The sequence below is a fragment of the Balaenoptera physalus genome (assembly GCF_965194825.1).
Source record: "Balaenoptera physalus genome assembly, chromosome: 9".
Taxonomy (NCBI): Eukaryota; Metazoa; Chordata; class Mammalia; order Artiodactyla; family Balaenopteridae; genus Balaenoptera; species Balaenoptera physalus.
The window spans coordinates 8,051,659-8,076,589 of NC_138888.1; the positions used below are offsets into that span (position 1 = coordinate 8,051,659).

General features: G+C 42.0%; 2 protein-coding genes and 1 pseudogene across 8 annotated transcripts in view; 2 read left to right on the forward strand and 1 right to left on the reverse strand.

Annotated features, from left to right (window-relative positions):
• The window catches only part of WTAP (WT1 associated protein), a 26,202-nt gene extending 16,632 nt beyond the window's left edge, over positions 1–9,570 (reverse strand). Inside the window, exons 1-3 of one of the 6 annotated variants that reach the window (XM_082475644.1) lie at positions 9,133–9,312; positions 4,403–4,553; positions 2,866–2,903 (exon numbers count right to left, since the gene is read on the reverse strand). In XM_082475644.1, coding sequence (XP_082331770.1) covers positions 2,866–2,895 — 30 coding nt within the window. In that variant the 5' untranslated portion in view covers positions 2,896–2,903; positions 4,403–4,553; positions 9,133–9,312. Of the gene's footprint in view, positions 1–2,865; positions 2,904–4,402; positions 4,554–9,132; positions 9,321–9,426 lie in introns of those variants that run through there. The other 5 variants (XR_014267668.1, XM_082475645.1, XM_082475648.1 and 2 more) reach the window with 5 other exon arrangements.
• Positions 1–24,931, forward strand: part of LOC309667378 (coiled-coil domain-containing protein 86 pseudogene) — a 307,112-nt pseudogene that overhangs the window by 8,233 nt on the left and 273,948 nt on the right. The window lies entirely within an intron of this gene.
• SOD2 (superoxide dismutase 2) overlaps positions 9,505–24,931 on the forward strand; it is a 36,037-nt gene continuing 20,610 nt past the window's right edge. The window contains exon 1 of the mRNA XM_082475638.1: positions 9,505–9,640. The gene's annotated coding sequence lies outside the window, so the exon portion shown is untranslated. The remainder of the gene's footprint in view (positions 9,641–24,931) is intronic.

The following is a 24,931-nucleotide window of genomic DNA, read 5'->3' on the forward strand; positions in this document are numbered from 1 at the left end:
ACTATTTGTTATCTTTAAAACAGGTATCATTATTAGGAAAATGCAAATTAAAACCCAATGAGCTATCATTACACCCTATTAGAATGGCTAAATAAAAAAATAGTGGTAACACCAAATACTGAGTGAAGATGCAGAAAAACTGAGCCTTCATACATTGCTGGTGAGAAAGTAAAATGGTACAGCTGCTCTGGAAAATAGTTTGGCGAATCCTTTTAAAACTAAAAATGGATGTTCCATACAACTCAACAGTTGCACTCTTAAGCACATATTCCAAAGAGATGAAAATTTATTTTCACACAGAAACTTGTACACAAATGCTCACAGCAGCTTTATTTGTAATAGCCAAAAACTGGAAACTACCCAGATGTCTTTCAACAGGTGAATAGTAAACCATGATACTATGCAATACAGCAATACAAGAAACAGACAACTGACATATGCAACAACTTGGATAAAGCTGAAGGAAATTATGCTGTGTGAAAAAACTAAAAGGATACGTAATACAGCATAATTTCACACATATGACATTTGTGAAATAGCATAATTTTAGAAATGAAGAACTGATTAGTGGTTGCCAGGGGTTAAGAATGGAGTGGGAGAGGATGGATGTGGCTATAAAAAATGGCATAAGAAAGACTTGTGGTAATGGTTCAGGTAACTATTTTGGTTGTGGTGCTGTTTACATTAAGTTACAAGTGGTAACACTGCATAGAGCCACACACAGAGAATGCACACATAACCAGGGAAATCTGAATATGTTCTGTGGATTGTACCAATGTCAAGTTCCTGGTTTTGATATTCTTATGCAAGATGTCTGACAGTTATGCAAGATGTTAACGCTGAAGGAGGCTGGGTGAAGAGTGCACAGAACCTCCCTATACATTTCTTTTTTTATAAAGTTTTTTTTTTAAATTTATTTATTTTATTTTTGGCTGCGTTGGGTCTTCGTTGCTGTGCGTGGGCTTTCTCTAGTTGCAGCGAGCGGGGGCTACTCTTCGTTTCGGTGCGCTGGCCTCTCATTGTGGTGGCTTCTCTTGTTGCAGAGCACAGGCTCTAGGCGTGCAGGCTTCAGTAGTGGCACGAGGGCTCAGTAGTTGTGGCTCGTGGGCCCTAGAGCGCAGGTTCAGTAGTTGTGGTGCACGGGCTTAGTTGCTCTGCAGCACGTGGGATCTTCCTGGACCAGGGCTTGAACCCATGTCCTCTGCACTGACAGACGGATTCTTAACCACTGCGCCACCAGGGAAGCCCTTTTTTGTTGGCTGCATTGGGTTTTCGTTGCAGCACGCGGGCTTTCTCTAGTTGCGGCGAGCGGGGGCTACTCTTCCTTGTGGTGCGCGGGCTTATTGCAGTGGCTTCTCTTGTTGCAGAGCATGGGCTCTAGGTGCACAGGCTTCAGTAGTTGTGGCACACGGGCTCAGTACTTGTGGCTCGCGAGCTCTAGAGCGCAGGCTCAGTAGCTGTGGCGCATGGGCTTAGTTGCTCCACGGCATGTGGGATCTTCCCGGACCAGGGCTCGAACCCGTGTCCCCTGCATTGGCAGGCAGATTCTTAACCACTGCACCACCAGGGAAGCCCCCTCCCTGTACATTTCTTTACAACTTCCTATGAATCAGTAATTATTTCAAAATAAAAAGTTCTTTAAAATGGGCATAATATTTTAATGAGATGAAATTGCTTTGCAAATTGAGAAATATGAAATGTTTTCTCTATACCAAAAGAAGATTGTAAAGCTGAGGTACCTCTCCTACTTTAATATAAAATTAAGTCTTATTAATTTCCCTTAAAAGATATGAAAACATTTTTCTTCATAAAAATGTTTCAGGGCTTCCCTGGTGGCGCAGTGGTTGAGAATCTGCCTGCTAATGCAGGGGACACAGGTTCAGGCCCTGGTCTGGGAAGATCCCACATGCCACGGAGCAGCTAGGCCCGTGAGCCACAACTACTGAGCCTGCGCGTCTGGAGCCTGTGCTCCGCAACAAGAGAGGCCGCGATAGTGAGAGGCCCGCGCACCGCGATGAAGAGTGACCCCCGGTTGCCACAACTAGAGAAAGCCCTCACACAGAAATGAAGACCCAACACAGCCAAAAATAAATTAAAAAAAAAAAAAAATGTTTCAAATTGTAGCATTTACCAGTAACGTTACTATCAGAAAACAGAAAAGGGAAAATCATTATACCAGAATATATTAAAAGCCTAACAGAAAGCACCCAGTAATTCTCAAGATTGTTAAAGCACTTGACCCCAAAACTTAGAACAGAAATTTCCGTAACATTTACTATTTAAATTGTCCACTTAAATATTCACTGGTTAATAAGCACATAACCCTACTCTCCCAACTGGATTATAAATACCTCTTAGAAACTGTTATTCTTTTGTAACCTCTTTTGTGTGTGTGTCATAGTGACTAAACTGAAGATGAAATGGGGAAAATGAGACTAGAAAATAAAACTTCAGAGGAAATGGTAGAATCTAAGAACCAACTAGCTGTAACATTTTTTGAAAAATATGGAAGTGGTTCTGCATTACAACCAAATGGACTTAAGTTAGGAAAAAAAAGAAAATAAGTAACTTATAGGATCTTGTAAAATAATCTCTTAGTTTGACATTATTTGTAGTTATAGAGCTGGGAACATTCATATGATAAAGGCTACAAGTTGACCATGGGGATGTCATTATTACAAAAGTTTTCCAAAGGCTGAAAATATTCTAAAAATATATTACGTATTAGATACAATTTCTCACACGTTATACACCCATGATGCTACTATTAATATAAGACAAGGGAGTAAACAAGCAAACAATATGGATAGTCCCTTCAACTCTATTAGTCAAAAAAAGTGCTTAGAAACTGCTGAAAAAGCAAACCTTTTTAGGAAGAGGTTCCTCGTTGGTCATCTTGAATCCTAGAAAAAGGAGTAAAGAGAGGAAAAGTCAACTGATTTTCTTCCAGTTAAGGTAGAAAGAAAAAAATACTGGCTTTTTCAAACGAATTTATTACTGAACTCAGTTATGAGCAAATCATTAGGTTATTCTTTTAAATTAAAACAAACCTTTTAGGAACGAAATTGAGTTATTTGCAGTGAAGTGGATGGACCTAGAATCTGTCATACAGAGTGAAGTAAATCAGAAAGAAAAACAAATACCATATGCTAACGCATATATATGGAATTTTAAAAAGCGGTACTGATGAATCTAGTGGCAGGGCAGGAATAAAGACGCAGACGTAGGGAACAGACTTGCGAGCACGGGGTGGGGTGGGGGGGAGCTGGGATGAAGTAAGAAAGTAGCACTGATATATATACACTACCAAATGTAAAATGGATGGCTAGCGGGAAGCTGCCGCATAGCACAGGGAGATCAGCTCGGTGCTTTGTGACCACCTAGAGGGATGCTCAAGAGGGAGGGTGGGAGGGACGCTCAAGAGGGAGCGGATATGGGGATAAAATGTATACATATAGCTGATTCACTCTGTTGTACAGCAGAAACTAACAACATTGTAAAGCATTTATACTCTGATAAAGATGTGAAAAAAAATATATACCTCTTAAACTAGTTTTAGATTTACAGAAAGGCTGCAAAGATATTACAGGGTTCCAATACACTCTGCACCCAGTTTCTCCTTTGTTAACATCTTACATTACTATTGTTATTAGGTTATTTTTTAAAACTCTCTTAAAAAAAAGTTGATCATTCTTTGTAATGTTGCCACAAAGGATTGAAAGAAATATAATTAACCATTGGACCACCAGGGAAGTCCCGAAGAAATACAATTTTTCAATGCATTCTTACAACTGCCCTGTGAAAGACAAATCTGGCAGCAGAAGTAATAGGTTTGTGCTGAAGTCCGATACTGGCCTCAGGCAGTATCCCAGGCATCTTGTTGAAAGGATAGAGGAAGGGTAATACCTGTTGCTAAGCCTTTCCTTTTACAGAATTAACATTGTTATAGTAAGGTCAAATCTATCATCCTCACGATAATTCATCACTACACAATGCAGGTATGAAAGTATTTATACCTTAATAAAAATATCCCTACATTATTTAACTTCATGTCACAGAATAATTTGTACCTTAAAATTAGCTTCTTTTATAAATTTACGTAAAATTCACTTAATCCTGTTGAAAAAGATTAATGACAGAAATACTCTCATTAACTTTATTATGCTTACTGAAAATACTTGTGCTATTTCCTAATATTCAAATTTAACAAAAAGAAGCTAATTTAAAGTTATTCCTAGGTATCCTTTCTAGCAGCAAAGTCATAAATGTTCCCTTACATCTTAAACTTTCTTTTTAGTTTATTTTACCTACCCATACTTACTACAAACTCCAAACAAATAAGTAGCCAGTAAATAAGTCACGGAGATATAATGTACAGCACAGTGACTATAGTTAATAATACCGTATTATGTAGATTTGAAAGCTGCTGAAAGAGTCAAAATCTTCATCACAAGAAAAAAAGTTTTGTAACTACGTATAGTGACAGATGGTAACTAGATTTATGTGGTGATCCTCTTGCAATGTATATAAACATCAATCACTATGTTGTACACCTGAAAATAACATGTCAATTATACACAAAAATAACTTAATCAAAGAATTTACAGTGTAAAACTGAGTTTTAAAAGCTACTTGACTTCTTAGTGAATATCTGAGATTCCTCAAAAGGAGATGATTTTCAAGACCATTTTTTATATTACATACAATCCCAATTCAAATATTCTAATCATACTGTCATTAAACCCTGATTTTCAGATTAGGTACACCGAGTTGAAGAAATCAGTACATTTTAAGGAAAAAAATTATACATTGATCATATCATAAATTAACTGGCTTAATTCTTCCCTCTTTGATAGTCTTATCATTGGATGTAAAACAAAAACCTGAGCATTTATCATTTGTTTCTGGGCTGATGGAGTTGATCAAGTCTCTATGCCCAACCAATACCTATGAAGACATGTCCATATTTCTACGATTTAAAAATCGGTATTCTTTTTCTCTGAATTGGCCCCTGACTACTTTAGGCCCCTTATCACCCAGTTTATAATCTCTGTTGCAAGTTATAGACAGCTGCTTAGTGACTAACTATCCTAACGTGACTCTAGAGTGAATCCAAGCATTTGGAAACAAACCCTCACCATGTTTATCTCCAGAGGGCTGACTACTTCTATTTTAAAATGGTTTTAATGTGTATTCACTCCACTAGACTGCAACCTCTTGCAATCCACAACTCAAGTTTAACATTTCCTTTGAACTTCCCATTTGTCCAATGGTAAATATCAATAACATACTAATAACGTATTAAAAAGGTACAAGAAAATTTGAGCCATTTGAACTCTTAACATACTTAAATAGTATATAAATGTGTACCTATATGTCAGTCTTCTGGCTAAATCCTTCTAAAGGCTTCCCATCTCAAAACTGTGCATGTTGTACATATACACAACGGAATATTACTCAGCCATAAAAAAGAATGAAATAATGCCACATGCAGCATGAGGGCTTCTCAGTTGTGGCATGTGGGATCTAGTTCCCCGACCAGGGATCGAACCCTGGCCCCCTGAGGAGGGAGCCCGGAGTCCTACCCACTGGACCACCAGGGGAGTCCCACTCCTGTTTTTGTCTCTAAGCCCCACTGCAGAATTCTTGGTGACCCCCAATTTTCAGAATTCTAAACAGCAAGTTATTTACATTTTTAACACTGGCTTATGTTCTCTTTCCTTTTAAAAAGCTTGATGCTGGGTAGATTCTAATTACACATTGCTTAAAGAATATCTACATTTTCTTTATAAAAATAGATGTTTAAATTTGTAATGTAAGTCAGGGATAAACACAGGTTTTGTATATATGTTTGCGTTTCACATGTTGACTCTCAATCACAAGTCACTCCACATGTTATGGAATATGTGACTTGGGAAATCAAAACATAAGCATTTAGTAAGAAATTCCTCCCTTATCTTTTGCTGATGAAAAGTCAATCTTTGCTTGAGATTCCATGATATGCCACAACAGTTAAATGGACAGTGTGGCAAAAGGCAAATTAGAAACAGGCTTAAAATTTGAAAGCATCAACATTCAACTATTTAATCAAAATAGAACCTGGTTCTCAATTCTGACTCTCTCACTGCACATGTGCTGTGAAATTTATTACTCCCCAAGGCAATTTTTTTTTAGCACAGCTGACAAGCACTATACCATCTAAAGTTAATTCTACATTCATAAAGACAATGGATATTCCAGGTTCTTAGAACAAGCTATTCTCATATCAGAAAAATAGAATGACTGAAATATCATTTGGAGTTGAACCCTGAGTCTTGAAGGGAAAAAATGAATATATACCCAGTGCTATGAATCACTTATTTAATAACCACAACTTTTAAAGTTGAAGTTAGTTTCCATTTTCCAGATGATGAAAAGGGTTATGAATCATTAGGTGATTAACTCAGATTAAAACAGCTACTTACTAAAAAATGGGGGGGGGGTTAGGATAAAAGTTGGTAACTGATGAAGATAGATAATTCTCCCACTCCTCCATCCTCAATAATGATCAAGCTTAGCTAGAGAATGCAGAAAAGCAAAATAGAAAAAAAGCAAAAATTGACCAATTTGGCTACCTTTTAGCAAGTTTAAGAGGATTGGCTAGAACATGGTTTTACGTAAAGTTTTGTTATCCATGTGGATAATTCAGAGGTAATACAGCTCTTAAGTTTAGACTGTCAGAACCACCATCTACTCTTGATGCCTTTACACTGAGAAACAACTTATGATGGAGAGTTCAGTTTTGGTTGGCTAGGTGCCTAGCATCCCAGATCCCAGTACTTCCCTGGCTCTTAGCATTATGATCCCAAGTTATGCAACTCAGTTCTCCCTTAACAGAGAAGCAAGTACCAGCCAACACAACTTCAGTAAGAAATCATGTACCTTGCTGAAACTAATCACAACTAAACGTAAAAAACTAATAATCTGACACTGCATTAGTCTAGGCACTGTAGTAGAAGTGTACTTGTTAGGAATTGGAAGACCAACTTTTCTTGACTATGTATCAGTCATGTGATATTGAGTAAGTCACTTTCTCTAGATTGCAGTCTCCAAATCAGCAAAGAGGATACCAATTTTGCCTGCCCCACAAAGTGCTACAAAGGTCAATGTTTTAAGTGCCATAAAGATACTATACAAACAAAAGATATTTCAAATAAAATACTAACATTAACATAAAAGAGAATTTTAATGTGTATTTAGGAAAGATTAAACTCCACCAACTACGTTTTCAAGAGTTGAGAATGTTTATTTATAGCACTGAGTCTAGCCTGATGCACCGCCTTAACATCTAATGGGATATACTGTTACAGGAATATTGAAAAGTTTTGCTCTAATAAGGTTAGTAATAGAAAGCACTTGGATGCAGAAAAATGGGAGGTAATAAAAACAAGAATAAAACCAAATACTATCTACGTCTTGCTTTGCAAAAGGATCCAACAGAAAATTTTTAAGAGCAAGAAAAATATTTTTTTTCAAGAGCAAGATAATGTACAATTGAATGAAAATGATCAAGACCTCTAAACAAAGAATATTTTCAAGGGGATTCTATATCACACCTATACATACATACAAGAGTGTAACGGACTCTGAAAGCTGTAACGTACTGTACAAATACAATTATTACAACTCTCATCCCCATGCCACAAGGCTGCTATGGATTTTCTGTATTATACCAACTCATTTCTGACAAATACTCAAAATTCAATCAGGAAAGCTATATATTATGAAGTTCTATAAATTAGACGAGCTAAGTAAAAAATAGCAGTGCCTGGGATACACTTTTATCAGTACTTTTGTCCTCTGGGAGTTAGAAATTTAGGTAGTTTGCCTAAGTTCCGCCACTGAGAAGTGAAAATACTGATCTCTTAGCTATAGCTATCTGCTTAAGATAACGTAGAATCTGAACGCACTCTAGGAATACAGCCACCCAAACCCTTGAAATTTAACCTCATCTTTATCACAAGCCCCGATTTCTTTCCCAATTTCTAATGGACCGCAATTTCTTTCCCCAACTTGCCTAATCAGATGCTACTAAATGGCATGTATACATATATAACATTTAGGCATCTTGAAAAGATTTTCACGGTAGCTTTTTATGGGGTTTTAAGTGTCTACAACATGTTTATCTGTCATAGAAATCTTAATGGTCAAAGTTTTTAAATAAAAAACCCGGTAATCACTTTGTTGTACACCTGAAACTAACAACATTGTAAATCGACTATACTTCAATTAAAAAAAAAAAAAAAGAAACCCGGTAGAACTTGTAGTGACAGACGCGTGACTTCCACTTACCTTCCTCAGCAATAGAATTAACTAAATTCTGAGAAGGAAAACTAGATAGACAACTCAGGACTATAACCTGATCATGAAAGTATTTTTCTATCTTTTTTAATCTCCGGCAAAAGAATCGTTTCTTGCTTTATAAACACGGTTATTAAGGATTTTAACACAGTCCTCTGGGATCAAATATCCAACTGACTTCATCAAAACAAACTTGGACTTTTCCACTATGTGCTCCCTACTGACTAGTAAAATATGGTTTAAAAAATTAGTAACAGCCTTACAGGGATCCGAGGTGAGACTCGAAAATTTCACGAAAACCTCTAATTCAATAAATAATTTTTCTCTTTTAATTCAGAACGCATGCCATCATTTAAAAATGGAAGTCTACAACACAACGCAGCTGCAATATTAAGCTACTGCGCGACGTGAGATGTGGTCAACGAACGGTGCTTTCCTTCCCCTGCTGAACTCGTTCGTGCCGCCAGTCCTCGCGCTCCGGCCGAGGTGGGAGCCGGCGACACCGGGGCGGGGACTGGACGCGCACCGAGGGGGCGGCCTCCGGGTGTCGCCCGCCCCGCGGGAGCGCCCACCTCGCCCCCGGGACCCTGAGGACTGAGGTAAAATGGCCTCGGGGTGGCGGAAGTGTCCCTGCAGGCGGAAAGGCGGCGCAGATAACGGAAGGCCGGCGGGCCCGGGAACCGCGAGTCGCCCCCTGTGCTCCGTCCGCCCCTTCCCGGGCCGGGCGGCCGCGCCTCAGCCCTGGGGACCCCGAGGTCCTCGCCGCCGCTCCGGCGGGCGGCCCGCACCTACCTCTCCTGACGGAGGCCGCGCCGGCGCCGCCCAGTCACATAGGCTGACTCCGCGCTGCCCGCTCGCTGCCCTGGCCGCCCGACCCCGCTGCCGCCGGCCCCCGCGCTCCTCCTACCGCCACAGCCCCGGCTCTCCCCTTTATTTGCAGGTCTCGCTGCCACAAAATGGCGCTGAGGGAGGAAGCGAGGTCCCGTCGCCCCACCCCCTTCCCGCTCCTCCCGCCGCCCCGCCCCGCGCCGCCGCCGGCGCCCGCCCGCTTCTCCGCCCCGCCATGTTAGCGCCCGGCCCACTCACCGACCAGTTGTCTCACGGACGCGGCCACAGCTTCCCGCCCGCCGGGCCCAGCCGCGGGGAGGGAAGGCGAAGGGAGGGCGCCCGCTGAGGGCCTCGAGTCGCTAAAGGAGGAGCTGCGCCTGGCGGCACGCCCCGCGGCCGCCGGAGCGCTGCGAGCTCGGCGGGGGCGGGGAGAGAAGCGGGCCGCAGGGAGTGGTGAGCCACGAGGTCGCAGGTCAGCCGCGGGGCATCACGGGAAGGGCGGCGGGGGTCGCGATTGGCGGCGCCGGGTGGACGCGCTCGCCGGGCCACCTGCGTCTGCGGCGCGGCCTCTGGCGGAGGAATCTGGGCGAAGGCGGCGCGTGATTGGCCACTCTTTGGTACAGCACCCATCTGTGATGCTTCCGCGCGCTGGCGGCAAGGTGCAACCTAAGGAGCGCCGCCGTGGGCGGGGAGTCCGGTCAATTGAGGCTTCGTGAGCTCTCGCTGTTTGAAGTTTTGAGAATTTGGAAACCGATGCTCTCTCTTCTGTCAGGAAGTGCTGCCTCCTGGACGCTTGGTTCGTCCCCGCCTTGAAATCTCGAGGCGAAACCGGGGAGCTGTTGTCTAGTACGTGGAGGTTTTACCTATGTCAGCAGCTCTAGGGGCACCTTGCTAACGGAGAAGCGAGGGGAAGGCGAACCTTGTGAGGTTTTAATGGACCCGATAATATAAGTTTTTTAATTCGAATATACGCCCTTACGCAAGGCTGTGTGTCATCCGGACCGTCGCATAAGACCGATGGTGTTACCTGGGAGACGTGAAACTAGTCTCATACTTCCTACAGGGGACAGGTAATCTTTTGATTGGGCTGCCCTTATCCAGTTTTACCAAAACCGTTTATCCCCAAAGGAGTGTTCTGGAATGAGGTGATTTATAGAGATGAGATTAAACTATACTCCAGATGGTCAAAGACCAAAATCCGAAGAGAAAAATGGGCAAGGACATGAACAGACATTTCACACAAAAGACCAGCAATGGTCCGAAACGTAAAAGTCTGTTCGTCCTCACTTATAATGGAAATGCACGTTGAAATTACACAGCTGTGGAGAAACAGTGCTTGTAAATTTTCTGGTGGGAATGGGAAAATGATTCAAGCCCTATGGAGTACCAGAATTATATATGCACTTATTCTTACGTCTTGCAATTCCACTTCAAACCCTAACCTTATTCTGAAAATACACCTTCACTTACAGAAGCAACATGTAGGCAAGGTTACTTGTTGCAGTGTCATAGCAAAAGTTATGAAATAAATGTCCATTAATAGGGAACTGGTTAGACCCCATACATCCATAACATGAAATACAATGCAACCAAAAAAAAAAAAAAAAAAGACTGAGGATGCCGTTAATGTGTTGCTTTGAAATGCGTCCCAGGCTATGTGGAAAATTGGAAGCATATCCTAGAAACAATAAAAATGGTTACCTATAGAGGGTGGTGGGGAAAGGTGGAGACGAAAGAAATAAAAGCAAGACTTCTCTGACTTTGAACTTTTGAAGTTTTACATAGCCAAAAAGTACATTGAAAAGGAAACAAAGTAAACCCAAAGTTGATAACATTAAAATAAACTTAACTGTAAGTCACATTGGTAATGCAACTGTCTTGTTACACAGAGAAAGGAATTAATTCCCCAGGGCTTTTGGACATAGTACTCTAAGAGAATTATCTGTGGTGAGATATATTCTAAGGTTGAGAAAGAACTGCAAAGGAATCTTCAGCTTCACTCAGTGGTTTATAATTAATGGTAATTTTGTTGCTGTGGTTTGAAAGTATGTATATTGTAGGATAATACAAATATTTTCATTTTTAATGTACAAGACTTTCAGTGTAAGAGAAAATGAGGTACAAATATCAGATCAAGGAAGTTCAGAAAAAACCTGTAATACATTTAAATTGGATATATCAATTTGAGCATATGATTTAAAAAGTAAATTTACTAGTTCTGTGCACCGAAAGGGCCTAGAAGCACTAGGGTGATGACCAATTGTCCCAGTTTCCCAGGGACTGAGGGGATTTCCCCAGATGCTGCACTTTGTGTTAAAACTGAAAGTGTCCCAGGCAAACAGGATGGTTGGTCGCCTTACAGTACCAATAAGCACATTTGCCATGCCATGGTTTCTAAATTCCATTTCCACTAAATAGAACCAGAGCTCCTTGGAGAATTGGCTGATTCCTGTTCTTGAGCATGGAACGTGCCAGATGAATCAGACATTTTGTTGTGCCTGAATGTAAAGATAGTGCTTAGGTTAATAAAGATATGTCAACAGGACTTAGGAGAATAGGCAAAACTAATCTATAGGGGTAGAAGTCAAATCTAGGCTTGGCTAGGAGTGGAAAACAGCAGGAATCGGTTGGAAAGGAACATGGGGGAACTTTTTGGGGTGACAAAAACATTGTAAATCATGATTAGAATGGTGGTTACCCAGTATATACATTCGTCAGTATTCATGAAACCGTACCACTAAAATGAGTGCATTTAATGTAAATTATACCTCATATAACTTTTACCCTCATGTGTATGTAAATGAACCTCAGTAACGTGTGAAGACCAACCCAATGAGAAAAGCAAAGGCTATTTCTTCAGAGCTTGCTATAGCAAGAGGGTCAACCATCATCACTTGCATTTTGGCAGAGACTCAAAGGCAAGCAGAGGAGTGGGAAGGCTTCACAGTGGAAAAAAGAAGGGCTTCAGGTGTGCCCTGTTGGAGGCTGTTGGCACCGAGGAGCTGGAGATGGCTAGCAAGAAGCAAGGCTTCTATGCGGTTGGATAGGGCTGCATATTCGGCTTTCTCTCGTTGGTTCTGAGTTGAAAGTGGGGACAAAAATTAGAGAAGCAGTCAGATCTTAATCAAGTCCTGGCCGTTTTGAGCTGATTGTTATACGTCATTGTTTATCTTCCTGGATTGTTACTTGTGATAGCGATCTGACTTCCTCCAAGTGTGACTTACAGCAGGCTGGATTCCGGGGCTGGTTATCGGAGCTGAGGGGATTGATTTCCTGGGCATGCTGCTGCAGGTTGTGGGTCAGAATTCTTTTTCATTTGTGGTCTGGCCATGTCCTTTTGTATAGTCAGTCGTCAGAAGTAAATTTTTATTTTTATTTATTTATTTATTTTGGCCATGCCCTGTGGCATGTGGGATCTTAGCACCACTGGACCGCCCGGGAAGTCCCCAGAAGTAAATTTTTAAAAGACACAGGAACCAGCTTGAAGGGTCTCCCACAGGCCAAATTTAAGGCAAGTTTTAGCATCAAAAAGAAAATGACTACAATTGACTATAAATACTGAATAGATAAAAATGTGTGACTCTATAGTTACACTTGATGAGAGACAAAGGGGGACTGTTTTTCCATCACTGGAAATGGCTATCACACCAGCTTCTTACTCTGAAAATTAGTTATTAAAAGGAAAAATAGTGTTTGCCCTGCCTTTTTTAAAAAAGGAAAATTGTGGTTCACTCTGGGTGGTTGAGGAAAAACTCTTCTTTACAATAGGGTGCTAGCAAATAAATATAGAATAAATGATGTAATTAGAAGGTAACTATTATGCAAGTCCTAAAGAAAGAATTGATTCAGGCAAGGATTATTAATGGACTTTAAAAACTTTATGTGAGACTTCCCTGGGGGCACAGTGGTTAAGAATCCGCCTGCCAATGCAGGGGACACGGGTTCCAGCCCTGGTCCGGGAAGATCCCACATGCCGCGGGGCAGCTAAGCCCGTGTGCCACAACTACTGAGCCTGTGCTCTGGAGCCCGTGAGCCACAACTACTGAGCCCGCGTTCTAGAGCCCGGGCTCCACAGCAAGAGAAGCCACTGCAATGAGAAGCCCGTGCACCGCAACGAAGAGTAGCCCCTGCTCGCCGCAACTAGAGAAAGCCTGCGCGCAGCAACAAAGACCCAACACAGCCAAAAATAAAAATAAATAATATAAATAAATATATTTTTAAAATTATTATTAAAAAAAAAAACCCTTACGTGTTGACAGGCCGTCCCTCTGCAAATCATGGCTAATTCCTGGCCATATCTCAGTCAGATGGGGCAGGTGCATTCCCACTTTTCACAGGGGACTGTGCTGTAAAGTTATAGCTCAAGTGCCCGGGTCAGGGCCTGCTGCATCGTCGATGCTCAACGTACCTTTGTTGAGTGAATGAAACTCTGCACGTCATTAAAACGATCTTTTCTCTTGTTAGTTTTGTGGTGTCACTTAAAGTCTAAATCAAGAACAGAAGGGTCCAAATTAATTTGGAAAAAATTAATTTTTAAAATTCTTATGAAGGTGAATAAGAAAATTCTTCTGAAGGTGTATTCATGGAATAAGAATTTGAATCTTGTTTCTCTAAAACCAGGTGAACAATTTCCTCCCACCCCCAGCTTTAATGAGATATAACTGACAAAACTGTAAGATGTTAAAAAAATAATAAAACTTTTAGATGACAGATTGCTGGGAAATGGGAGTATTCATGTGGCACCAAAATATCACTCCACAGGTTATTAATCTAATTGTAAAGGGAACACGCTTGTATAGTAGAGCCATCTGGTGGTCACCACCTGCACTGGTCAAATTTAGAATCTGAAATAGTAGGACAACCTCCAATTTACAGAAAATACAGGAGAAAGGGTAGTAGTGCAAATCTAACGATGCTACCAAATTAATTATTCCCCCCAAAACTTTGTGAAACTATAAACAATAAATATTTATTGAGCACCTGAGTTAGGACTAGCACGGTCCTCAGTGTCAGTATCTGCCCAGGTTCAAGCTGCAATTTCAAATGAGATATCAAAGGATGAAGAAAGTTACTTACATATTTTTGTTTTAAATGGCACATACTGTTGATTTAGATTGATTTAAGTGAATTGGCTACTTCTCTCCCATCACCTGCTACTTAGCCTACAACCTGTATTCCTACTACTTTGGTTTAGGAGCCACCTAATAAAATGTTAATAGGGAGACCAGAGGAACAAAAGAAAAAAGGTATTTGCAGTAAGTCTAGCTTTTGTCATTGGCACCCAAGAAGCCTAGGGAGCCTGGAGATGGACAGAATTGGTGCTTGGAGAAGTAGCAGTGATTCACAGCCGCTCTCCTGAGCTTAGAGCTGGTGTGATCATGACCCTGAGCATATCATGCTCTTCCGTGAGTCAGTACCTTTGCTCCATCCTTTCTTTCTGTCTGCAGTGCTCTTTCCAGTCTTCCTTACCAGATTATCTGCCATTCCTCACTAGCAATAGCTTTAGAGACATTATTTGTTTAGCTTATTGTGTGTTCAGATGTAGAGATTTGTGGTTTTACAGATAGGGGAGCTAAACCAAGCTTTGTAGACTGATTTTCTAAGCTGGTGGGTTCTACATTGACTTTCTTACAAAGTTTTTCTGTGAACAGCAATGCAATATGCCAACCCAATCTACCTAATCTTTCAGACTTAGTTAATACTTATATTTTGTAATCACCATTAAAGCTAATAGTGTTCAGGGGCTTCTCTGGTGGTGAAGTGGTTGGGAATCCACCTGCCAATGCAGGGGACATGGGTTCAAGCCCTGGTCCAGGAAGATCCCACATGCCACAGAGCAACTGGGCCCGTGCGTCACAACTACTGAGCCCGTGTGCCACAACTACTGAGCCCCTGTGCCACAACTACTGAGGCCCATGCACCTAGAGCCCATGCTCCACAACAAGAGAAGCGATCGCAATGAGAAGCCCGCGCACCGCAAGGAAGAGTAGCCCCCGCTCTCCACAACAAGAGAAAGCCCACACACAGCAACGAAGACCCAACACAGCCAAAAATAAATAAGATAAATAAATTTACTAAAAAAGAAAAAGCTAATGGTGTTTAGTCTTCATTGTCTTTGCAGACCACAAAGAACTCCACAGGTACTCTAAAAAATTATATATGATTAGATTTCTATCATAATTTTTACTAGTACTCTTTTTTATATATTTTAAAATTTTTAAATGTATTTTTTATTTATTACTTAATCAGTTTATTTATTTTTGGCTGTGTTGGGTCTTCATTGCTGTGCATGGGCTTTCTCTAGTTGTGGCAAGCGGGGGTTACTCTTCGATACAGTGCGCAGGCTTCTCATTGTGGTGGCTTTTGCTGTGGAGCACGGGCTCTAGATGTGCGGGCATCAGTAGTTGCAGCACGTGGGCTCAGTAGTTGTGGTGCATGGGCTTAGTTGTACCGTGGCACGTGGGACCAGGGATTGAACCCGTGTCCCCTGCATTGGCAGGTGGATTCTTAACCACTGTGCCACCAGGGAAGTCCCACTAGTACTGTTTTTAAAATGCTGTTTCGTTGTACCTATCTCTTTGAATATAAGGCTGAACACTTTTCCAGGCTTTGCTTCCTTGTATTGTTTTGAATCAATATATTTGTCATACACCCAAGAGATATTCATTAGATACCTGCCATTATTGTATTAAGTACAGTCTTCAAAGAGATTTTATCTCCCAAATAGTAGCTATACATTTGGGTTTCAATCATTCTGAATCCTTGGTGGGAGCAGGGAGCAGAGATACTAGAGGTGTGGGGAATTCAGACTCACCTGTTCTTGGAAACAGGCTTGTCCAGTTACTAGGAAGTCCTTTCACTAGGAAAAATAAAGGTGACCCTTGGAGATAATTTCCCTGTCTTGATCTCCATTCATTGTAAATAACAGCGCTTTCTGAGAAGGATTCAGTGTGCCAGCATGACTAAGCAACGCCATCCTCCTTCCGCCTTCCACCGGGGTACCATGGCACCACTGCTGGGAGCCATGTTCTTGCTCTTGGTCCCCTCATTGTGTTTGAGTCATCAGCCCATGAGATGAATTATGGACGCTGTGAGCCAATGTTTCTCAGTAGGAATGCTATTGGTATTTTGAGTAAGACAAATCTTTGTGTGTGTGTAAAAGTGTACTGTGCATCTTAGGACATTTAACATCCCTAGACTAACTCACTAAATGCCAGTAGCACCTTTCTTTTTGTGTGACAACCAAAAGTGCCCCCTCTATATGTCCAGTCCCTCTGGGGGGGCAGGATGCCCCTGCTGAGAACCCTGGTCAATTGTGGGCATCGTGGTCTTTACCAAACAGTGGCGCCCAGTCTTCCTGCAGGCAGAATTGGCCAGTTGACCAGTTCTGGCCAGGACCAGCGGCTATCTCCTGGGGCTTCTGAGAAAGAGTTTCCTCCATGACAAGAGAGATGTGCATGAGGAGAAAGTGCTTTTTTCCCCCCTCCCTTCTTGTCTCTTAACTGGCTGGGAGGGGCTGTGACGCTTGCATGTGTAGAAACCATCTTATGACCATGACGTGCCAGGTGGGAAAACAGAAGCCAGCCTGCTAAGCATGCAGAGTAGAGGGTGGAAAGTCCCTGGGTCCTGGAGGACATTGGTAAGCTTCCAAACCAAGCCAGGGACTGCCAGCTGCTGGGCTTTTTATGAAGTAAAATAGGAATGTCCTTATATTTGAAACCACTGTCCATCAGGATTCCTGTTACCCATTGCCAAACACATCCTGACTTACACAGAGAAAAAGCATATTTACATGATAAACAAGTTAAAGAAAATGGAAAATTACCAACAAAGCTAGGTTTTTCTAAGGAATATATATATATATGTATAAAATAAAGGAATTTACCTGCAGAGAGTTGACTGTTCAAAGTCTTAAGATATGAATTGTGTTTCCTTTACTGAACCCACGCATCAAAATAATTATCCTTCCTGCAGCATTTTGCTTTATTGTTGTTTTGACATTACTTTATGACTACAGCCCTCATTGTTCAGCAGTGCGATAAAGCAGACATTTCAATTCCATCATTCACTTCCAGAAAATCAGACTTTACAAGACACAGACCTAGGTACATTAAAAATATAAGGAGCTTGGAGAACCTTATATTCAGAACTTTTCAAAATACTATTCTGTTTGCTCTGATGCTCACAAACTGTGTTTAACCTATGGGAGCAACAGGTAAATTCTGTTGGGTCGAACACTCAGTGAAACCTCTTCTAATTTTTAGAAAGGAAAGCTCTATATTCCCCACAAATTAAAGACCTACTAGCTCAGGAGACAGTCCATCTGGAAACCATATGCCCGATTCCCCAAGACAAACTGCAGATCTGTGCTTCTGCCAGAGAAGTGCACTGGACTCTGGGCAGTTGTTCTGATACTGACCGTGCTGACCACCTGCTACAGATGTCTGTTAGGAACAATTGCAGACTTATTTTCATTGCTCTTTCCTGCCTTTATTAACCTCCTAACTATTTTCCTCTGTCCCACTCATCTGTGTCTGGTGCTGCCAGCCAAGTCCAGGCCTTCATCTTTTCTCCTAGTTGGTTCCCTGCCACCCATCAAAACCATCTTGCACACAGGAAGCAAGCCCTTTTCTAATGTAACTGAGCAAGGGCTCGTGTGGCCGCAGTGCAGAAAGCCCAACTCTGATAGTGGGTGTTTGCAGCAAAGTAAGAGCTTATTTGCAGGGTGTCAGGCAAGGGAGTGGGAGACAAGCCTCAGGTCCACTCTGTCTTGGAATTTGAGTTAGGGTTGTTTTAAAGGGGAAGAACAAAGAAACTGGGATTAATCATCGTTTTGTGACATTTCTGACGAGACGTGACCGGGCGCATTCAGGGTGGTATGGCTGTAGACTTGTGACATTTCCTAATCGTGGTTTTAGGAGCCAGGATGTCTGTGGTTTACCATTCCCTGGCCAGGTGGTCCGTGGCTCCGGGGTCTGTGAGCTCATCTTGCCCCAGAGAAACAACCCGAGTTTGTACGTTGATGATAAGATCTACTACAACTTCAGTACATTAACGACGTTATCGATACAGCAATCTCAGGCATCTGACTCTGGTTGGTTAGTGTTCAGTTAGCGCAGGATGGAGATTGGAGGAGACAAGAAAGGAATTGAGGTCAGAGGAGACAAGCAAGGCAATAAAGTTTGGGATAGAGAGATTAATCATGAACTCAGCAGGGGAACTCAGTTTTAGGGGGAGACTCGGTTTCACTAATACAATTCCGGGAGAGTTCCACCTCTGGAGAAATGGAGTAGACAGACTTTTCCATGTTACTCTGTCTAAGCACAACTTAAGATCCCAGACATTACATGTGAAACAACCACAACCAAGCACATTGGCTGGGGACCTCAGGACCCTGGGCTTTGTTTTTGCTTCATAAACCCCAGAAGCAGGCAATCTGGGAAAAACAACAGGTACAGACAAAACATGCTGCCCCAACAAAAGCCTGCTCCCTATAACCAAAGGACCAGGGAAGGGGCAGCCCAGCAAGACAGAACCTTCAGATAGCAGCCACTGTCTCCACCATTTACTCCTGCAAAGGCTTCTGATCTAAACCCCAGTGAGCCTGGATGTGATTAATTGGAGAAGACACCAGGGCTGGATTACCCCACAACCTTGGCACTGGAATCAGAGTCATTTGGTACAACTTTTCAACAAATTGCAAAAGAGGAAGTGCTTTATAGTACTCTGGGAAAGAGCACCACCTAGTGATGAACGAAAAGCAAAAAATGTAAACGTAAATACTGTGCTTCCAAGCCCTCGGTCAAAGCCAAGTCAATGTGGGTTGTTAAATCACTACCCAAGCCCAACCTGGGGAGGCAGGCGGGGGTGTGCAGTCAGGAGAAGGGACTGATGAAGCCCAGATGGAATGTGCTAGAATGTTCCAGTTCAAAGCTGGGCTCGTCCCTCTTGGGATGGGAAAAGTCTGTATGAGATGTGTCACCCAGTGGGGGGCTCAGGGAAATCCAAGGTCTGGCTGGGTTTCCGGAGAGGAAAAAAAATACGGGGGAAAGTATAGGCAGAAAGAGAGGTGGGAAACTATGGCCAACATTTTGCTGGATGTTTCCATACATTGTTTCATTAGTCCTCACAACCAGACATCTAGAGGAGTAAGGGCTTGTATTTGTCCCGTTTGACAGATGGGACAGCTGAGGCACAGAGATTCAATAACAGCACAGATAAGAAGGGGTAATCAACTCGGATGAAGTTAAGCTGATTTCAGAGTCCACTCAAATGTACGCAACAGGCTTCCCTTAGGGACATATGCAAAAATAGAAACCTTTAGCAAAATAATGGCCCAACTACGGCGAAGCGTGTGACCTAGAGTATGTTTAATTTCATCAGACTGATATTTAGATAAAATGTCCTCTATTTGGGACATCCTTATTTTCTGCCCGCAGACCCTTGAACTGAATAATAAGTCTCCCTCTCAGCAGAAGAAACCTTAGACACAGAGGAAGGGGATTTTGTTTTTGTTCCTGGGAAATAAATGCTGAATATAGCCAAACAATCCAATAAGTTTGAGTAGTGCTTCTGCCCCAGACAGAGGAATAGCCAAACGGTAATGAGGGCAGGTTTGGGTAGGAGGCAAGGTAAGAGGGGCTGCAGTGTCCCCAGAGTCTTTCCTAATAAGGAAAACCAGGCTGTCCAAGGCCATGTCCAGAAGGCATGGAAAAGTTAGATGTGTCTAGGCAAACAAGTGTTTTCAGAGGCCCATCCTGGGAGCAGGGCTCCGCAGTGATGCAGGACTGAGGGGGAGCCATGTGGCGGTACCTGCTAGTTACATCCCCAGTAAGACCCCAGGCAGAAGCCCCGATGCAGAGAAGGGGACCAAGCTGCTAGAAGAAGGGACAGGTGAGGGCCAGGAAGTGTTTGCAGGCCTCAGACATTGGAAAAAGGGAATGAGTAATACATACAGGATCAAAGCCAGCAGACACATGTGCTTGTCCTGGATAGGAATCTTACCAGAAGGCATTAAAAAGAGGTAAGTATTTAATAAGTTTTTAAAGGATAAACCACAGTATGGCATTGACCAGGGTATTTTTCTAAGCTCCACTATGTACTTGGCTTAAGCCTTGGCCTTTGGAAAACTGGAGTCAAGTGCTATCTTCACTGTCATTTGGGCCATCCTTGACCTCGTGCTGGAGAAGTGATTGTGTAACAGCTTAGGTTACCACCATATTCAACGGGGGTAATGACGTCAGCCATATAATCAAGGCGTGTTGTTCAGATTAATTTGAAACTCTAGAGAGTTCCTAGATGTAGCATGGGGTGACAATCTTCCTATGTTCTGTGTTCACTGAAATTCTATCAGTTAGTTGTATAAATGCATATTCATTATACAAGAACTTTAAAGGAGCTAAATACACCTCCCTTATTAAATATCATTATTTAAATTCTTATAAACATTTATTGACTCAAAAGAATACAACAGTCTTCCTAAAGTTACGTACTTAATACTTAATATTCTTACAACTTTCAACCTATCTTCAAATGTATTTAACCTTTTAAAAGTTCTTAATAATTATCTTTGTACATAAGATGCATGATTATAATTAACTTTCACAATCACCATTAAATATTATGGTATTTAACCCTTGCAATAATAAGTACACAGTTATACTTCAGTTGACAATGACAGTTGTCATGAGGTATAGCAATGACCTCATTGGTAATCTAGCAGCTGACATGCTGAGAAATTATTATATCAAGTATTTAAAATTACTTTAAATTTAAATTTGAACAACTACTGAATGTTTTAATAAGAGAATAGTTTTATTTATTTTGAATAAAACTTCAGATTTATTCTTTTTTTTTAAAGGAATTCCTTTATTTTTATTATTTATTTATTTATTTATTTATTTTTGGCTGTGTTGGGTCTTCATTTCTGTGCAAGGGCTTTCTCTAGTTGCGGCAAGCAGGGGCCACCCCTCATCGCGGTGCGCGGGCCTCTCACTGTCGCGGCCTCTCCTGTTGCGGAGCACAAGCTCCAGACCCGCAGGCTCAGCAGCTGTGGCTCACGGGCCCAGCCGCTCCGCGGCACATGGGATCCTCCCAGACCAGGGCTCGAACCCGTGTCCCCTGCATTGGCAGGCAGACTCCCAACCACTGCGCCACCAGGGAAGCCCCAGATTTATTCTTGAATTTCAAAGGTTCCTTCTGTGATGGTGCTATTTGTTGTTGACCGAGCATTGATCATAACAATTGGCTATTAGGCATTCAACTCAAGTGTGCATTGATTGCATATCCAAAGTCTTTAGAAAGTGACTAATAGAATTATCATCATATTTCTTGGTATCCTGTGAATATTGACATCTTAACACTTATTACAATTACCAGTTATAGAATGCTTAATATATGTATTTGTGTGTGTGACAGACACCTGTTAAATACCCACCAAGCCCATTTCCTCCTCTTCCTTGTCACGGAGGTCAGCTACGTGGCCCTGCTTCTCTTACAGTCAGATGCGGCGCGTGGCTGAGCAGAGAATGGTATGTGGGCAGAGGGGATGTATGGGACTTCCAGGCTGGGCCCATTACAACCTTCCTCATGCTCTTTCCCATCTGCCCGCTGATGGAGAGGAAGGCAGGAACATGCACACTGGACTGTGTAATGGAAACCCTGGAGAAGTGGGAGTTTGTCTGTCAGAACAGCTAGTGCTACCCTTACTAATAGTCTTCTAAAGGAATTTCAAGAAATGTTTGAAAACAACTCAGGAAGCCATTAAATGTCTAGAAGAATCTAAGTTATAACTTTGCATACTCCTTTATAAATTTAAAGGTCACATTTGGGCTGATTGGGGATGGGTACTCTTAGGCAAGATGCTGGCACGAGCAAAGTTTCTCCTCTAAAATTGCACCAAAATGACTCACGGGACACACTCATGGGGAAAAAAATCCAGATTAGTGCTGGAAATCTGAAGGCCACTCAAAGGCCAGAAATACGGGAGGATTTCTGGTAGATGTAGCATTGATGTGTTACCATCACATTGAGCAACAATGACTCATAGTATGTGGTCATAAAGTGACTTTCTTTTTGTCCCCAACTGTGTCATTATATTGGCCTGGTGGACTTGTTTTTTTCCTTGCCCCTGGACCAAAGTGCTGGCCCCATGACCACTTTAAAAAAAATTCTTAGGTAATAAAAAGTCATAAAATCACTTAAAGTCAGAACATAGGCACTACTGTAAATGTCCAGTCCTGTGTCATAAAACTCTGATTTAAAGTTGGGACTTTGCCTCCTTCAGCACAAGCCTGTAGGAAGCCAGCAGCCCGCAGTGAAAGAAAGAGGTGGGAAGCTGGTGGGTGTTAAGTTTCCCTCCTTGTTCTTGCGCTTCTCCCCTTCTAGCAAGCGCATTGTGGCTTCAGACTTCTCCAGGGATTGAACTGCAGGAATGTGGAGGTTCTGGTACTGTTTGTGGTGGTAGAGTGGGGGGATTCGTGGGGGGGGGTCTTCCCTGACTACCACTGTCTTGCCTGGCAGTTGTTTAAAGTGGACTCTTTCTCTCCTGGTTTTGGAGACCATCCTGATGCTGAGGATTTCTCACTTGGAGTTCAGTCTGAAAGCTGAGGGACTGCGTCGTGTTCCAGGGAAACAAGAAAAGAAACCCAAATCTCTGCCTTGGACTTGAAAAGTTTAGGCTGAATCTAAAAGAAAACCAGGCCAATGGAAACTCAAATTTTAACAAAATGGACATTACGTCCCAAAGACCAGACCTTTAAACACAACTTCCAAAGTGCGGTCACAGAGATATTTGTTCTTCATTTAGCACTAATAGATGAAAGTCTTCTTCTGTGTGATCAAAAAAGTTGGAGTCACACAGACATAGAAAAAAAACTTATGGTTACTAAAGGGAAAGGGTGGGGAGGATAAATTAGGAGTTCGGGATTAACAGATACACACTACTATATATAAAATAAACAACAAGGACCTATTGTATAGCACAGGAAACTATACTCAATATCTTGTAATAACCTATAATGGAAAAGAATCTGAAAAAGATATATTTGTGTATGTGTATATATATATATTTTCATATGTAACTGAATCACTTTGCTGTATACCTGAAACAAACAGCATATTGTAAATCAGTTATACTTCTGAGGACTTCCCTGGTGGTCCAGTGGTTAAGAATCCACCTTCCAGTGCAGGGGATGCACGTTCGATCCCTGTTTGGGGAACTAAGATCCCACATGCCGCGGGGCAACTAAGCCTGTGTGCCGCAACTACCGAGCCCGTGCGCTCTGGAGCCCACGTGCCACAACTAGAGAGAAGCCTGCGTTCTGCAATGAATATCCCATGTCCTGCAACTAAGACCCGACGCAGCCAAATTAATTAATTAACTTAAAAAAGAAGTTGGAGTCAGAATAAAATGTCACACAGTTACCTTAAACAATGCATTTTATTTATTATTATTTTATTAATGTATTTATTTTTGGCTGTGTTGGGTCTTTGTTGCTGTGCGCGGGCTTTCTCTAGTTAAGGCGAGCGGGGGCTACTCTTCGTTGTGGTGCGCAGGCTTCTCATTGCGGTGGCTTCTCGTTACAGAGCATGGGCTCTAGGCACGCGGGCTCAGTAGTTGTGGCTCGCGGGCTCTAGAGCACAGGCTCAGTAGCTGTGGCACACGGGCTTAGTTGCTCCCAGGCATGTAGGATCTTCCCGGACCAGGGCTCGAACCCGTGTCCCCTGCATTGGCAGGCGGATTCTCAGCCACTGCGCCACCAGGGAAGTCCCAACAATGCATTTTAATTTAAACAAGCGAATGCATATTCATTCAATACTTTTGAATGAAGGGACAGAATTGATGCATGGCCTGTGATTTCCATTTTCAGTTCTCTGAAGTGGAGTGGGAACTTAGACACTTAAACAGCAATCTGATCCTTTAACTGTTTCATGATTTTCCCAATGTTGTATACTCGTTTTGCCCACATCTAATTGAACAGCGATTATTTTTAGTGGCTCACCTTTATTATCTTCTCAAAGCATTCAATTTAGTTTTCATTAAAATAACTTCTTTTCTTTTCACACTCATATTTTATCAGTTTACAGAGTACTTAATTAAATTACATAATTTCAATAACTAGTAAATAAGTAAGACTAGACATGAATCTGTTTTGGGAGCAAATACACCTGACTCTTGGTAAGGTGACTCAAACTGTTGGGGGCAGTGGCGAATGCTCTGGCCCTGATCATTCGTGGGCCATGGGCATCTGTCCGAATGCTCTACAGAGGAACAGGAGAATGTCTGTTAATCTGGAAAGTTGTTGAAATGGACTGTCTATTAAAAAGCTTCTACTATATTTATTCTGCCTGAACCAGCATGGTATAGTGGAAAAAGCATGGATCTTGCGGTCAAACAGACCTAGGTTTAAATCTTGTATTGTTTCTAGTTCAGTGACTTTGGGAAAGTTACTTAATATCTCTGAATCTCCATTTCTTTATTTGTAACAATTGGTAAACTGTTCATGAGAGTTAAACAAAATCAATTAGGGGGATTCCCTAGTGGCGCAGTGGTTAAGACTCCGCCTGCCAATTCTGGGGGCATGGGTTCGATCCCTGGTCGGGGAAGTAAGATCCCACATGCCACCTGGTGTGGCAAAAAAAAAAAAAAACCATAAACAAAACCAATTAGTAAAGATTCTGGTATGTAGGTGCTCAGTAAACAATAGCTGTTGTTATTATTATTTTATTATTATTATGTGTGGTGGTTTTCCTGTTGGTCTTC